General features: G+C 41.8%; 1 protein-coding gene across 6 annotated transcripts in view; it reads left to right on the top strand.

The window, feature by feature from the left end:
- Window positions 1-10: 10 nt before the first annotated feature.
- The window catches only part of RGPD4 (RANBP2 like and GRIP domain containing 4), a 54601-nt gene continuing 40523 nt past the window's right edge, over window positions 11-14088 (top strand). For 3 of the 6 annotated variants that reach the window (XM_082357301.1, XM_082357302.1, XM_082357300.1), the window contains exons 1-7: window positions 20-214; window positions 4997-5064; window positions 6370-6481; window positions 6994-7146; window positions 11068-11298; window positions 11632-11777; window positions 13673-13865. In XM_082357301.1, the coding sequence (XP_082213427.1) occupies window positions 143-214; window positions 4997-5064; window positions 6370-6481; window positions 6994-7146; window positions 11068-11298; window positions 11632-11777; window positions 13673-13865 (975 nt within the window). In that variant the 5' untranslated portion in view covers window positions 20-142. Of the gene's footprint in view, window positions 215-4996; window positions 5065-6369; window positions 6482-6993; window positions 7147-11067; window positions 11299-11631; window positions 11778-13672; window positions 13866-14088 lie in introns of all 6 variants that reach the window. The other 3 variants (XM_082357305.1, XM_082357304.1, XM_082357303.1) reach the window with 3 other exon arrangements.

The raw sequence follows: 14088 nt of genomic DNA, 5'->3' as shown, positions 1-14088 counted from the left end.
CACGCACGCACACTCGCAGGCGCGTCGGCCTCTCGCCGGCGACGGCGCTGCGTCACGGACCTTTGGGCGCCGCGCTCCCGAGACTGCGACCGCTGCGGCCTAGGCGCTGGCGTCCCGCGCCCGAACCCTGGTTGGCGGCGGGATGAGGCGCAGTAAGGCCGACGTGGAGCGGTATATCGCCTCGGTACAGGGCTCTGCCCCGTCTCCCCGGGAGGTGAGCGGGCCGGGACGCGCGGCCTCCGGGCGGGCTCGCGGGCGGCGGCGCCATGGCTCGCGTTGAGGCGCGGCCGGCGGCGGGGCGGGCGGTGGGCGGCGGGCGTTGGCGCTTTTTCTTCTTTCTTCTCCTTTTTTTTCTGTTCCACTTTCTCTTCTCTTCGTTCCCGGCGCCCGGGCGGCCAGGGAGGCGGCCCCGCTGCGCCCACGGCTCGGGCTCCGCGCCGAGGCCCGGCCGCCCCGCCGCCCCTTACACCCCGCCGCCCCTCACACCCCGCCGCCCCTCACACCCCGCCGCCCCTCACACCCCGCCGCCCCTCACACCTCCTTTTACCGGCATTTTGTTTTTCAGCGGAGCCCTGGGGGGTTGTGAATTTCCTCCCGGGCCTTGTGTCTGGGGCAGACTTCGTGGCCTGCCGGCGACGCCTCTCGGGGTACTTTCCATCCTTGGGGGCAGATAGCGAGCTGGGTGCACCGTGGATCCGACAGTCGCTGGTCGGATCCCTGGTCGGTGCCCGGGGTCGAATCGCAACTCTGCCCTGCACACGCTGTGGGGTTTGAGGCCAGTGTAGCTTACTTCATTAGTAGGGTGGAGTTAGGGTATTGACAGGAGTTTTAGGCGGGTCTTTGTTAAACATTGAGGGGCAGTGCTCGGCGCGTTTGGTGAGCACTCAGATGTGGCTGTTAAAGGCACGGTCGTTCAAGGTGTTCTGGGCAGGGGCCTATGCGAATAAAGATGCATGAGGAAGTTAAAAGCCGAAAACCGAGTGACAGTCATGAATATAATGGCACCGTAATTGTGTCTTTAGCCACATATTAGGCGTATGTTGTGTCACTGCCTACGACCCTGTGGATAGTGAGACCTGGAGAGATGAAAGATACTTGTCCGGGGGAGACAGGTGGCTCGGCAGGATTTTGGCAGGATCTTGGCAGTGGTTGTGGTTTAGTTTCTTTTAGAACCAGTGGAGTGGCGGACAGCCCATCTCTCCGGAGGAGGGGACCAGGTGCCTACATACAGATTGTAATTCCCAGCTGCTGCCGTAGTCATGAATACACATGTGGTACCAGAACCTCACTGAACGTTCCTGTACCCCTGAAACCAGTATAACTTTTTTTTCTAAAGCAAGTTGAGAGCTTTTATGAAATTCTAAGTGGGGACCCTGGCTCTCAAAAGAGTAAGAACCACTGTCTAGACAGGAGTTAGAATGTTCTTCGAACTAAGGAACTTTTCCGTCAAGTAAATAAGGGGACAAAACTTTAAGGATTGGTTATTATTGTCACTTCTTTTGCATTTATAAAGAGTATTTTAATCAGATGTTTTTTTTCAGACAAGGAGAAATCATTGATTTTAGAACCTGGGGCCTTCAGTGGAATATTGTTTAGCAAGTGCATAACTTTGGAACATGTGACAGTAATTCTATAAACTTGGGTGTCAGTGAAATGACAAAACAGGGCGCTGTGGACAGGTTGGGAGGGAGATGGTGGAGTGAGCAGAGACAGCAACTGTGAAGAGTAGGAAGAGATTAGTATCTACCTGGTAGCCAGTTTGGCAGAGACTGGCCATATGTGAACAGACCAGGCTTTCTAGGATGTCCAAGTTCTAGGTGCCATGATGGGTCCATAGTCTCCTGTCTTCCCAGGCTTCCACTGTGCTTTCATTTGTTCACCTCAACTTTTGTTCTGCCATTTTCTACTCCTTTACGTCTGCTTTTGTTCTTGTTGAAAATGTCACTTAATGTTTCTTCAATTTTTTTTTTCCAGATGGCTTCTATTTAGTTTTCCTAGTTTTCTGTCTAGTTGGCTTTTTATTCTGCACCCCTGATTTCCTGCTCTTTAGAGGCAACTTGACAGCTCTTAGGTGTTTGTTCTACCGTTAACGTCTGTACTTCATACTTCTGAATAACATACATGTGTACAGTTGACCCTTGAACAAAACAGGTTTGAACAGCACAGGTCCACTTATATGTGGGTTTATTTTCAATAAATATGTGCTAGAGTACTGTGCGATCCATGGTTGGTTGAATCTGAGGGTGTGGAAACTTGGATATGGAGGAGCCAAGGTTCTGGAGGAACCGAGTGTGTATACAGAGGGCCGACTGTAAGTATATGTGGATTTTGAACTGGGCAGAGAGGGTCAGTGCCCCTAACCCTTGCTTTGTTCAAGGGTCAACTGTAGTTTTATTTCTTTATTTCCTGTTCCTCATTTTAGACACTTTCTACTGGCTTTCACCTTTCTTCCAGACCTGTCCACGGATGTATTTACTTTTCCCCTCCTTTTTTCAGTTCTGTTCTTGTAAATTTTAGTTAAATGAATATCTAGTGTTTATATAATTATGGTAAGGTAAATAGTTTTGCATTTAAGTCACCTTTATTGTGTAGTTTTATTTTTCCTAGAGTAAATAATAATTGCTCTATTTTTTTGGTTGGTTTAGTTTTGTATGATGTATTCCTTTTTTTTCTTTTAAATTAATTAATTTATTTTTGGCTGCATTGGGTCTTTGTTGCTGCGTGTGGGCTTTCTCTAGTTGCAGCGAGCGGGGGCTACTCTTTGTTGCGGTGTGGTGGCTTGTCTTGTTGAGGAGTGCGGGCTCTAGGCGTGCGGGCTGCAGTAGTTGTGCCTCGCGGGCTCTAGAGCGCAGGCTCAGTAGTTGTGGCACACGGGCTTAGTTGCTCCGTGGCATGTGGGATCTTCCCGGACCAGGGCCCGAACCTGTGTCCCCTGCGTTGGCAGGCGGATTCATATCCACTGCGCCACCGGGGAAGCCCGGGTGTTGAATTTTGTCACATGCTTTTTTTCTTTTGGTGGCATTTGAGATGATCTTGTGGTTTATTTCTTTTGCTCTTTTAATGTGATGGATATACTTGTGTTATGCTTTTGGCAGGTGTACTGGACCCAGCTCTGCCTCCCCAAGGTGTAGAGGGGAGGGAGGTGAGTGGCACTGAGGGCTTTCCACTCACTCTACTTTTCATATCCGTTTATGTGCCAGACGTGAGTCATGCTTAACATGGTCCTCCTTGTCAGCTGATCCTCTCAAACTCACTGCCCCTTAGCTGTTGTTTGACTAGGTTAGTGAGAATCTTGGTCGTTAATTCGTACGTCTCTATAATTAGATGATAAGGCATTTGACTACCTTAAGAGACTCATAGTTACTCTGCCATTTATTACCTTCATTGAATTTCTTTACTCTGACATTGGATGTACTGGGCAGAAATCACATCACATCAATACCTACAGTTGCCTCTTTTAATTAAGCAGTGAGACTCCTCAGGGCTGCCCCAGTTGGAGAGGTGCATTCTGGTGTTAGTCACAGGCTAGACCATAGTATGCAAGGGGCAGATGAAGTAAAGTTGTAGAGCTGGGCAGGTGCCATGTCATGCTAGTCTTTGGTGAGAAATATGGGTATTTTCAAAGTGTAATGAAAGCCATAAAGGGATTTAAAATTTTAAAGAAAGGCACAATGTGGTTTGTCTTATGTTTTGGCGAATTAATTTTGGGAGGGAAACAGGAAGGAATTAGTCGTTTTGGTAGTCCCACAGAGAGATCATAGCAGGCTTGTACTTTGGTAGCAGCAGTAGAGATGTAGAGAAATGGATGGATTGAGGTGACACAGAAGGTAGAACTGACAGGTCTTACTATTTTACACACAAGTTTGGAGCTCAGGAGAGCTGAGAGCCAGAGATACACATTTGAGAGTCAGCATAGTCATGGGTGAGATGGATTATGTATCCCAGATGCGATGCTCTGAGAGGGAAGAGGACTTAGGACCTACTCCTGGGGCTCTGCCAGTTGGACAGGCACAGCCTTCGGGTGCCTGTGCTTCGTGAGCTGAATCTGATTGTAGCCTTGTGAAAACGCAGGGCACTGTACATAATTGGTGAAATACGGTAAAGTAGCACTCTCTCCTGCTTCTGTGCTTGTCACCCTTCCTGAACTGCAGGCTTCGTGCGTGAAGACAAACTCAATTTCCTGCCCGTTCCCCAGCTCCCAGAATGCTGCCTGGTGCATAGCAGGCACAGCGAACAAATCTAACACCTGTACTTTTAGGAATAAAATCAGTCAATGAAAACATTGCTTTGTAGGCTGCTTTTTCACTTAGTATGTTGATTTTTGTTTTTCTGTGTCCTTATATAGCTTTCAAAAATAAGATGCTTGATGGCTGTGTACTGTTACCACATGTGTGTAACATCATCTGGTGTGTCCCAGCAGGCTGGACTTTGGAGCTTATAGAAATAAAAGAGCCAGGGTGTGGACTTGGATTATTACCAGAAGAGTTCAATTTTTATTTCTGCCTCTTTAGCTCCTTGAGTGTAGAATAATGATCTGTGGAGCGGTCAGTAACTGGACCAGGGAATCCCCAGTGCCTTAATGGGTCTGAAGTACTTCGGTACTCTCCCCATAAAGGCTTACACGTGGCAGGAGAAGTGAAGTCTCTTGTGTACCTCTCCTTCCCTAGAAAAGTGGGCTTCTGTCTGTTTACTTATCTGTAAAGTGAGAGAGGGGCACCACACGGTTTCTAAGGTTTCTTGCTGATGTAAATTCTTAATTTCTGATGTCATCTTGTCTTGATGTTCTTAAATTTATTTTTTTGTTTCATGAAAATTAGAAAACATGCACTCAGGACTTTTAGAACATGTGCATTTCTACAGGCAATTTTTTAAAATCTTTTAAGTGAACAGAAATCAAATATATTAATATTAACCTTGCTAGGACAGATTTTAGCTCTTGTGAAAAATATGCAGAATTCAAAATATGATAAATAAAAGAATTCTTAATTTTTTTTAGAAGTCAATGAAAGGATTCTATTTTGCAAAGCTGTATTACGAAGTTAAAGAATATGATCTTGCTAAAAAGTAAGTACCAAACTGTAAACATGCCTTAATTTTCTAAAACCGGTGCTTTAACCTCATGTTCTTCTTTGAAATGGTTAAGTACACGTTTTTAAGCAGTTCTTCCTAAGTATGTCCTGGAAATAAGGGATTCATCACTCAGATTGGTGATAAGAACTAGTCTGGATTCCATATGCAGGTTGAGTCTAGAATGATACTTTCTGCATGCCTGCTGCTTGTTTACACCTGGGACAAGAAATCGTTTGGCATTAAACTTCCTCTAAAGATTGTCCTGGGTTAGAATAAAAAGAGAACCATGCCTATATTTTAATTTCTTCCTGGTTAGATATCTGCTGCTTTTATCAGCTGGAAAAAAATGACAGTGAATACAAAATTAAACTAATTTCTGAGCAGGAGAATAGCTTGTGTAAAAGATCTTTAATTGACTGGATAGGTGATCCTGTGAGGCTTTGTCTCACCATAGAACCAAGAAGCTTGGTGGTCTGATTTCCTGATTTATAGTGGCTTAAAGTTGGAAATTCTGAGGGAGGCAGGCTATTAAAGGCATTGATGGGAAGATGAAAATTCTGATAAGGAAAGTGTTAGCGCCTTTATTTAACTAGCAGCATTGGAGCTGTTAACCCTGTTCCTTATTAATATGACACTTTTTCCTCCAGTGTTGATCTTTGGTCTAATATCTCCTGTGATAACATTCACTGGGCCTAGAATATGCTTATTTTTAGTTGTCACTTGAGTTAAGGAATGGAAGTAACTGGCATTTGGTGGTGTAGTGAGTGATTTTTCTTCTGTGCTGTTTTAGCTGGGTACAGTCCCGTTAGATGTTATTTTCTTGTTTAAAAGGTGAATACATTCCCTTAGTTGTTATTTGGAAATTGTTGCTCTTTAGTGTTCTGCATTATGATAGTTCAAAGATATATTGTAATCACTTTCTAATTTCTGTGCAAAACTTAGTGCTATTACCAAAATGTAATAATAGAAAAAAAGTAATTTATGTGTTCATGTCTTAAGAATGGGTAGCACTAGAAAAAAAAATTTGGTAAATGTACCATTTAATGGTAAAATGAGTATGTTGTCAACTTTGTACGTGTGCTTGTGTTTAAGTATTATCTCTTTCTTTCTGTGGATGCTTTTCAGTTATCTGCATATTCTACTTTAAGTAAACAGTGGTAGTCAACAATTAGAATAACAATATGTTAGTTTAGTGGTTGCTTGGCTTAAGATATTCTCTCAGCATATTCTCTCAGTTAAATGCAGTTCTAAATGTGATAATTTAAAGATTGTTTTTATATTATTATTATTTTTAAACAGATATATATCTACATACATTAATGTGCAAGAAAGGGATCCCAAAGCTCACAGATTTCTCGGCCTTCTTTATGAAGTGGAGGAAAACATAGAGAAAGCGGTTGAATGTTATAAGGTAAACTATATAAGATTAAAACATAGCCTTCGCACAGCCAAACACACATAATGCCCAGATTAATTTATGTAGTAAATAATTCAAATATATTTTATGGATGTCTTGAAAACAAGCACTGGTATCATCGTACTATTAAGTGAAACAGCTTGAAACAGATTTTAAAGTAGTTAGCCCAAAGAATGCTGTATTTTATCATTAAGAGATTAGCGATTGTAAAAGAAGATTAACACCTATAAATTTCAAGTTTACCATGATCAGAAATGCTGTTCTTATGTGTGTGGTTCCCTCCCTCCCTCCCTCCCTTCCTTTTCTGTTTTGCGTTTACCAAATAAAAAGATAATTTTTTTAATTCATCTTCAGAAAACTTGCAGACACTTTAACAGCCTTGAAATAACATGCTGTCATTTAGAAATAGAGTTTTAATAGAGTCACTTGATAAACTTTTAATTTTTGTGTATGAGTGTATGGACTTTAGGAATCCTACTAATTTCTTAATTCTTTTTTGATATCAGCGTTCAGTGGAATTAAACCCAACACAAAAAGATCTTGTGTTGAAGATTGCAGAATTGCTCTGTAAAAATGATGTTAGTGATGGAAGAACTAAATACTGGGTTGAAAGAGCAGCTAAACTTTTTCCAGGAAGTCCTGCAGTTTATAAACTAAAGGTAAAAAATTAAGCAAAAGAAAGCATATAATAAAAGCAGTTGGGGAGAACTTAAGACACAGCTATTTCTAATATTTGGAGTTTAAATGATTTCAGTAGTAACCTTTAAACCGGTGTGTGTGGGGATGGGGAGTGTGGGAAATGGGTGAAGGGGGTCACAGGGGTACAAACCTTCAGTTACAAGATAAATAAGTTCTGGGGATGTGAAGTACAGCTTGTGACTATAGGCAACAGTACTGCACTGTGCATTTGAAAGTTGCTAAGAGTGGATCTTAAAAGTTTTCATCACAAGAAAAAGTAATTGTAGCTGGGTGAGGTGATGGACGTTAACTTATTGTGGAGGCCATTTCACGGTACGTACGTTATCACAATATGCTGTTTCATTAGGCACGAGTTTGCTTCACACATGGCATCTCATTTACCCTTTGGAATGATTAATATTTTAGGGATTTTACGGTTTGTTAGCTAGATGGTGGAGCTAAGATTAAACTGACTTCTATCTGATATGAAATTTTTGCTTCATTGGGTGAAAATTACCCATAGGGTGACAGTTTAGAGTTATAAAGTTTTTAAAGAACTGTTATCTAAATTTGGAAAGGACTGTGTTACGGGATTGTGAGGTTTTCAAGCAAAAGTTAAAAGACAGTTTCTCTAACATGTTATAGGTAATTTCTAAAAATGATAGAAACTTCTTGCTAATATATTAACTCATTATGCTTGTTATTCTTTACTGAGTGAAATATAGTTTATTAAGTGATTCTTCTGGAGAAAGTCTTTCCAAATATACTAGGCAAACAATTTTAAGTGTATGTTGGGTCGTAACCAATATATTGGGTGGCTTGTAGGATCTTAGTTCCCCGACCAGGGATCGAACCCCGGGCCCCGGCAGTGAGAGTGCTGAGTACTAACCACTGGACCGCCAGGGAAGTCCCGAGTACATTGTTTTTAACAGGACCCCTCCATCCCGACTTATACATGTGGCCGATAGAATTTTTAAAACTTTTTTATTTTGAAATAATTATAGATTTTTCTCAGGAAGTTGCAAAGATTGTACAGAGAGGTCCTGAGTTTACTTCATCCAGCTCTCCCCAGTGGTTACCTCTTAATGTAACTATAATACAATATCACACCAGGATTTTGGCGTTGGTGCAGCGTGTGTTCAGTTCTTGTTCATCTCATCACGTGTGTAGATTTGCATAACCAGCACTGCAGTCAAGAGACAGAACTGCCCCATCACCACAGGGCGTCTTTCATGCTTGCCCTTCTGTGGTCACATCCACCTCTCCTTCCCATCGTCCTTAACTTCTGCCAACTGTGAATTTGTTCTGTCTTTATAATTTTGTAATTTAAAAATGTTGTGTAAATAGAATCAGGCATCGGGTGACCTTTTGAGGTTGGCTTTTTTCATTCTGTACAATGCCCTTGAGACCCATTCAGGTTGTGTGTATCAGTCAGTAGTTGGTTCCTTCCTTTTATTGCTGAGTAGTATTTCGTCATATGGGTCTGTTCCACAGTTTAACCATTTACTTTTGAGGGAAATTTCAGTTGTTTCCAATTTTTACCTATTACAAATCTGGTATGAGCAATTGTGCACAGATTTTTAAATCAGAGGTGTTTTAAAAGCCCCTAGAGATAAATACTAGTAACATTAAGTTTTTCTCCCTGTGATAAGCACCTGGATTTTAAATATTAATCTAAAATGTTAGGTTTCAGTGTGTAGATTTCTTTACCTTATTATCTTTGTTTTATGCCTCAAACATAATTTCCTTATTGGCCATGACAGTCCATTCCATTGTGACATTACGGACCATGTATAAATGGGAGGGGATTATTCTTCTTGCAGTATAACCAAAAGCTAAATGTTTCTGAAGCATCCTGATTTTCTTTAATGACTCTTTAAAGACAGTGTTGTCTAAAACTAAATCTTATGTCAGATTTTCCCCCCCATCTTTTGGAATAGAAATCCATGAGATTTGTAACTATTTAGCAAAGTAATTCTGTTTCTCCTAAAATTTGAGGCTTACTTACAGTAAATAGTTTTTTGGCATTTCTTTAATGAACAAAACTACTCAATATTATTAATGAGAGAGCTTTTTCTCTTGGGTATGGGAGCAGAATTTTTTTTTTTAATATTTATTTATTTACTTATTTGGTTGCACCGGGTCTTAGTTGCGGCTCACGGGCTCCTTAGTTGTGGCCGGCAGGCTCCTTTAGTTGCAGCTCGCCAGCTCCTTAGTTGTGGCATGCGAACTCTTAGTTGCAGCATGCATGTGGGATCTAGTTCCCTGACCAGGGATCAAACCTGGGCCCCCTGCATTGGGAGCGCGGAGTCTTAACTATTGCGCCACCAGGGAAGTCCCGAGAGTAGAATTTTTGAAAAGCATCCGTAATGGTGTTGATCTTTTACTTACTTATTTTTAAACATATAATTGAAGTCTAGGGCTTTTTTGCAGTTATAGACACACCAAGTGTAAGTTACAGAACTTATCCAGGAGGAGAGAGATTGGTGAGGGAGAAAGGGCACTAATGGCGAGCATGGTCTGCGAGGCGGCAGGGTGGGGAGGTGAGTGCAGGAAGGTAGAGTGGAGCTTAGAGGTGATGGCTTCCATTTTCTCCGCGGGGGATGAGTTGTGATCATAAGTTGAAAGTGAGGGTTGGAGGAAAGAGGAGTATGAAGTGAACTCTTCAGGGAATGGAGAAAGTGCGTTTATTAGAAGTAAAGTAGGGCTTTATTTTTTCTAGGCATTACCAGTTTGGCAGTTTGAGATTGTGCAAGTAAACCAGTTAGCTTGCTTGTGATTTCCCAAATTCCCGAACGCCCTGCACTCACTTGTTCATCTGTTAGTGTATGGGCGCAGAGAAAGCAGGTGGCGGGGTCTCCAGGAAAGGTGGAGGGAGTTAATTGAAGGCATCTGTAAGTAAGGAGTAATTGTGGATATTGGGACTGTGGCATTTCAGCTTGACATGGAAGGAAAGTGTATGTGTGTATTTCATGGAAAATTAAAACTTGGTGATGTCAGTGTACTGAACGCTTTTCATGTGGTAGAGGCAAAGAGGTGTGGCAGTGAGGGTATGTGAGCCCCAGTGAGGTGGGAAAATGAGAGGGTGTGGCGGTCTGAGCGCTTTGATCAAAATTTTGCCCAGATTTTGCCAAATGGATGGCTGAGGCTGGAGTGTGGAGCAGTGGAGATGAGGTCGTTAAAGAGCAGAATGGCCAGGCTATTATGTGTCTTGTGCACTTCTCAGTTGCCACGGACAGTGGCAGTTGTTAGGGATAAAGGAGGACGGTTCTATTCCAGTTACTGATGAGGGGGGACCTGGAGGAGTAGCCGGATAGCAAGTCCTTTAGAAAACAGAGTTAGGAGCAGGGATGTGGGGGTGGGGCGGGGACATGGTCTGGTGGTGACGCCGGGAGACCCCCCCCCCTCCTCTACTTGTGCGTAGGCTAGCAGAGAAGTGATGGCAGCTGTCTTGGAATGGGACCCCATTCAGAAAGGCCAGAAGGTGAAGACTTTGAGAAGATAGCAGAGCAGTAGGAGCTCCACAGTGGGAGCAGAGGGGGCAGGGATGGGTCAGCCTTAGGGAGATGCAGAGCACATTGAGGGTGAGGACCCTGATGGCAACGGTTCCTGGGAGGCTAGGCTTCTGGTAGTGCCCGGAGTGTGCAGGGACGCGGGCCGGTCGTCCTGGCACACTCTGAGGTGAGCATGGGCAGCCACTGCTGCTGTGTCATCCCAGGTGTTTCTCCCCACGTACATTTCTTGAGGTTTAGCTTCTGGGCTGGAAGTGACTCTGAGGGGCTAATGAGGTATGTAGAGTGGGAATTGAGTAAAGCCAGACGCAGTGGGATGATGCTCCTAGGAGCCATGATGTGTTTGAAGTTGCACAGATGTTTCTCTAATTCACGGTTCTTTAAAAATAGGAGCAGCTTTTAGATTGTAAAGGTGAAGATGGATGGAATAAACTTTTCGACTTGATTCAGTCAGAACTTTATGCAAGACCTGATGATGTCCACATGAACATCCGACTAGTAGAGCTGTATCGCTCGAACAATAGACTGAAGGATGCTGTGGCCCACTGCCACCAGGCAGAGAGAAACACAGCCTTGCGTTCAAGTTTAGAGTGGAATTCCTGTGTTGTACAGACCCTTAAGGTGGGTAAAAACTGTTGGGTCTCACACTTCTTTATGGACAGTTACCATATATCCCTTTGTATTTAAGCGCTGCCTTCCAAGACCTAAATTTCTTTCATTTATGTATAGCAACTGTGAAATGAGATATTTACTAGCATGATTTCAATTTATAATGGGTGGATTGGAGAAATAAATATGAGCAATACGTTTATATATTTTTTGTTTTTATAGGCTGATTTAAAATCGACATGGTTTTACAGCATAGGAATGGGCAAAGGAATTTGTAGGCATAAAGCACTCAGTTTTGTAACACATGATAAAGTTTTGTAACTTGGAGTTCTTTTTGCAAAATAGGAATATCTGGAATCTTCACAGTGTTTGGAGTCTGATAAAAGTAACTGGCGAGCAACCAATCAGGACTTACTTCTAGCCTATGCTAACCTTATGCTTCTCACGCTGTCCACGAGAGATGTGCAAGAGAGCAGGGAATTACTGGAGAGGTATGTTGACCTACGGAAAGAGTACCTCGGTGTCAACTACAGATTTTCTGTTTGTGGTAATTCCGTTCATTGGTCTAAACATCTTAATGGCATTATTTTTTTCTGTAATATATCCAGAGGTAATAGTTAACATAATGAACTACTTAGTAGGAATCTTCTTTTGTGGGGATATTGTAATTGGTTTTGTGTGACTTTGATTTCTAGAGAACTGTATTACTGCTTAGGCTTTATTAAGTTATAGTTAAATATTTAGTTTTGACATACTTAATAAAGAGTTGAGCCTGAAAATGAATGTTCTAACTGCTGTTCCATATTTTGTTTCAAAAAAAATGATACAATCTTGATTGAAAATCAGAGAATAAACTTCATTTGTCAGATATTCTAGTATAAGCTGTTAACGTGACTGATGTTTCAGAAAACAGTGTTTTAGCTTAGAAACAAGATAACTAAAATATAATACATGATTTTTCTGTTTTCCACGTTTTAATTTTGAGGACCAGTATCTCCACTTGATTAAAATAAATTCCACTGAACAGAAACATCACTTGGATTTGTGTGTTAGTTTAGAGTAGGGGTTGACTAGAGCTTGTGGGCTTAAACAAGGCTTACAGCCTGATTGTATGAATAAAGTTCTCCTGGACACAGCCATGCTCATTGTTGTGTGTTATCTATGGCTGCTTACACACTGCAGTGGTAGAACTGAGCACTTGTGACAGAGGTGGTGTGCCTGCAAAGCCACATTAGTATGTGGCCCTTTATAGGAAAAGTTTGACGTTCCCTGGTTTACACTCTCCATTTGTCTGAAAAGTAATTCTTTTCACTGAAGTGTAGAGGTAGTTTTCTTGAGGAAGTACTTAGTGTCTTAACATGGGTAGGGTAAGGGAGTATCCAAAAAAAACTAAATTGAACTTTTAGATCATTTTAGAAAATATTTAGGTTTTTTTGTTTTTTTTATTTTGGTGTGGTTATATACTTAAAGACTTGGTTACATGAGGAAATGCAGGAGAAAGAGACAATTTTTTAGTAGTACTAAAAAAAAGTTTTAACTTCATGGATCCCTAGGAGGGGTGTTAAGACCCTCTAGGGCAGCGGTCCCCAACCCTTTTGGCATCAGGGACTGGTTTCGTGGAAGACAGTTTTTTCCAGGGACTGGGGGTGGGGCGGGGGCGGGGACGGGGAGGGTGGGGTTGGGGGGCGGTTCAGGCAGTGATGTGAGCGATAGGGAGCCGCAGATGCAGCTTCGCTCCCCTCCTGCCTTGCGGCCCGGTTCCTAACAGGCTGCAGACCTGTATCGGCACGAGGCCTGGGTTTGGGGACCCCTGCTCTAGGGGTTCCAGGAACTCACCTGCTAGAAGAAATATCTGTTTTTCAGATTTCTTATAATCTACTTTAAAATCATCCTTCACATTTCTATTGTGTTTGCTTTTGATTTTTTTACAAAATGAAGATTCTGAGAACCATTAGGATTCAAAAGCATTAATTAGTACATAGATTACAAATAATAGTGAGAAATATAATTTATTTAACTCTGTAGTTATGTATATAGTAAGAAGAGCAGTTATGGCATTGATAATGCACATATTTTAGTTATTTACTGATAATTTGAAAATGGCATGTTTAATTTGAGAAATTTCAACTTTGGATTAAATAACAAAACCATATGGAGAAGATGTTTTGGAATAAGACATTCTAGAGGTTAAGCTTGAAGTATAAGAAGTGTGTGGAATAACAATAAGCACTAGATGATTTGTAATTCATAAAACAATATGGATTATTGAGAGAATGTGGAAGATGAAGCTTGAAATAAATTGTTTTATTTTATTTTGAATTAAATAATGAAACTGATTATTCACAATGCAGTAGTTTAATGCATGTTTATTACTTTAATATTACAGTTTTGATAGTGCTCTTCAGTCTGTGAAACCTTGTGTGGGTGGAAATGATGAACTCTCAGCTACTTTCTTCGAAGTGAGAGGACATTTCTACATGCATGCTGGTTCTCTGCTTTTGAAGATGGGTCAGCATAGTGACGTGCAGTGGCGAGCGCTCTCTGAGCTGGCTGTGTTGTGCTATCTCATAGCCTTTCAGGTAATCCACTCCCAGTTTTGCATGCAATTGACATTTCAGTGAGACTTTGTTGTATTTCACATGGAGGTGTGTCCTGGTACATAATGAAAATATGGGTAAATATGTAAAATTAAGATGAAATAGTTCTTTGATGGGTGAAGAATAACAAGATTTATACAGTACTGGTGAGGTTGGTGAAACAGGTACATTGATGCATTGCTGGTGGCAGTTGGCATTGCTATGG

Source organism: Balaenoptera borealis (assembly GCF_965194805.1).
Source record: "Balaenoptera borealis genome assembly, chromosome: 15".
Lineage (NCBI taxonomy): Eukaryota > Metazoa > Chordata > Mammalia > Artiodactyla > Balaenopteridae > Balaenoptera > Balaenoptera borealis.
This window is presented reverse-complemented; position numbering and strand designations above follow the sequence as displayed.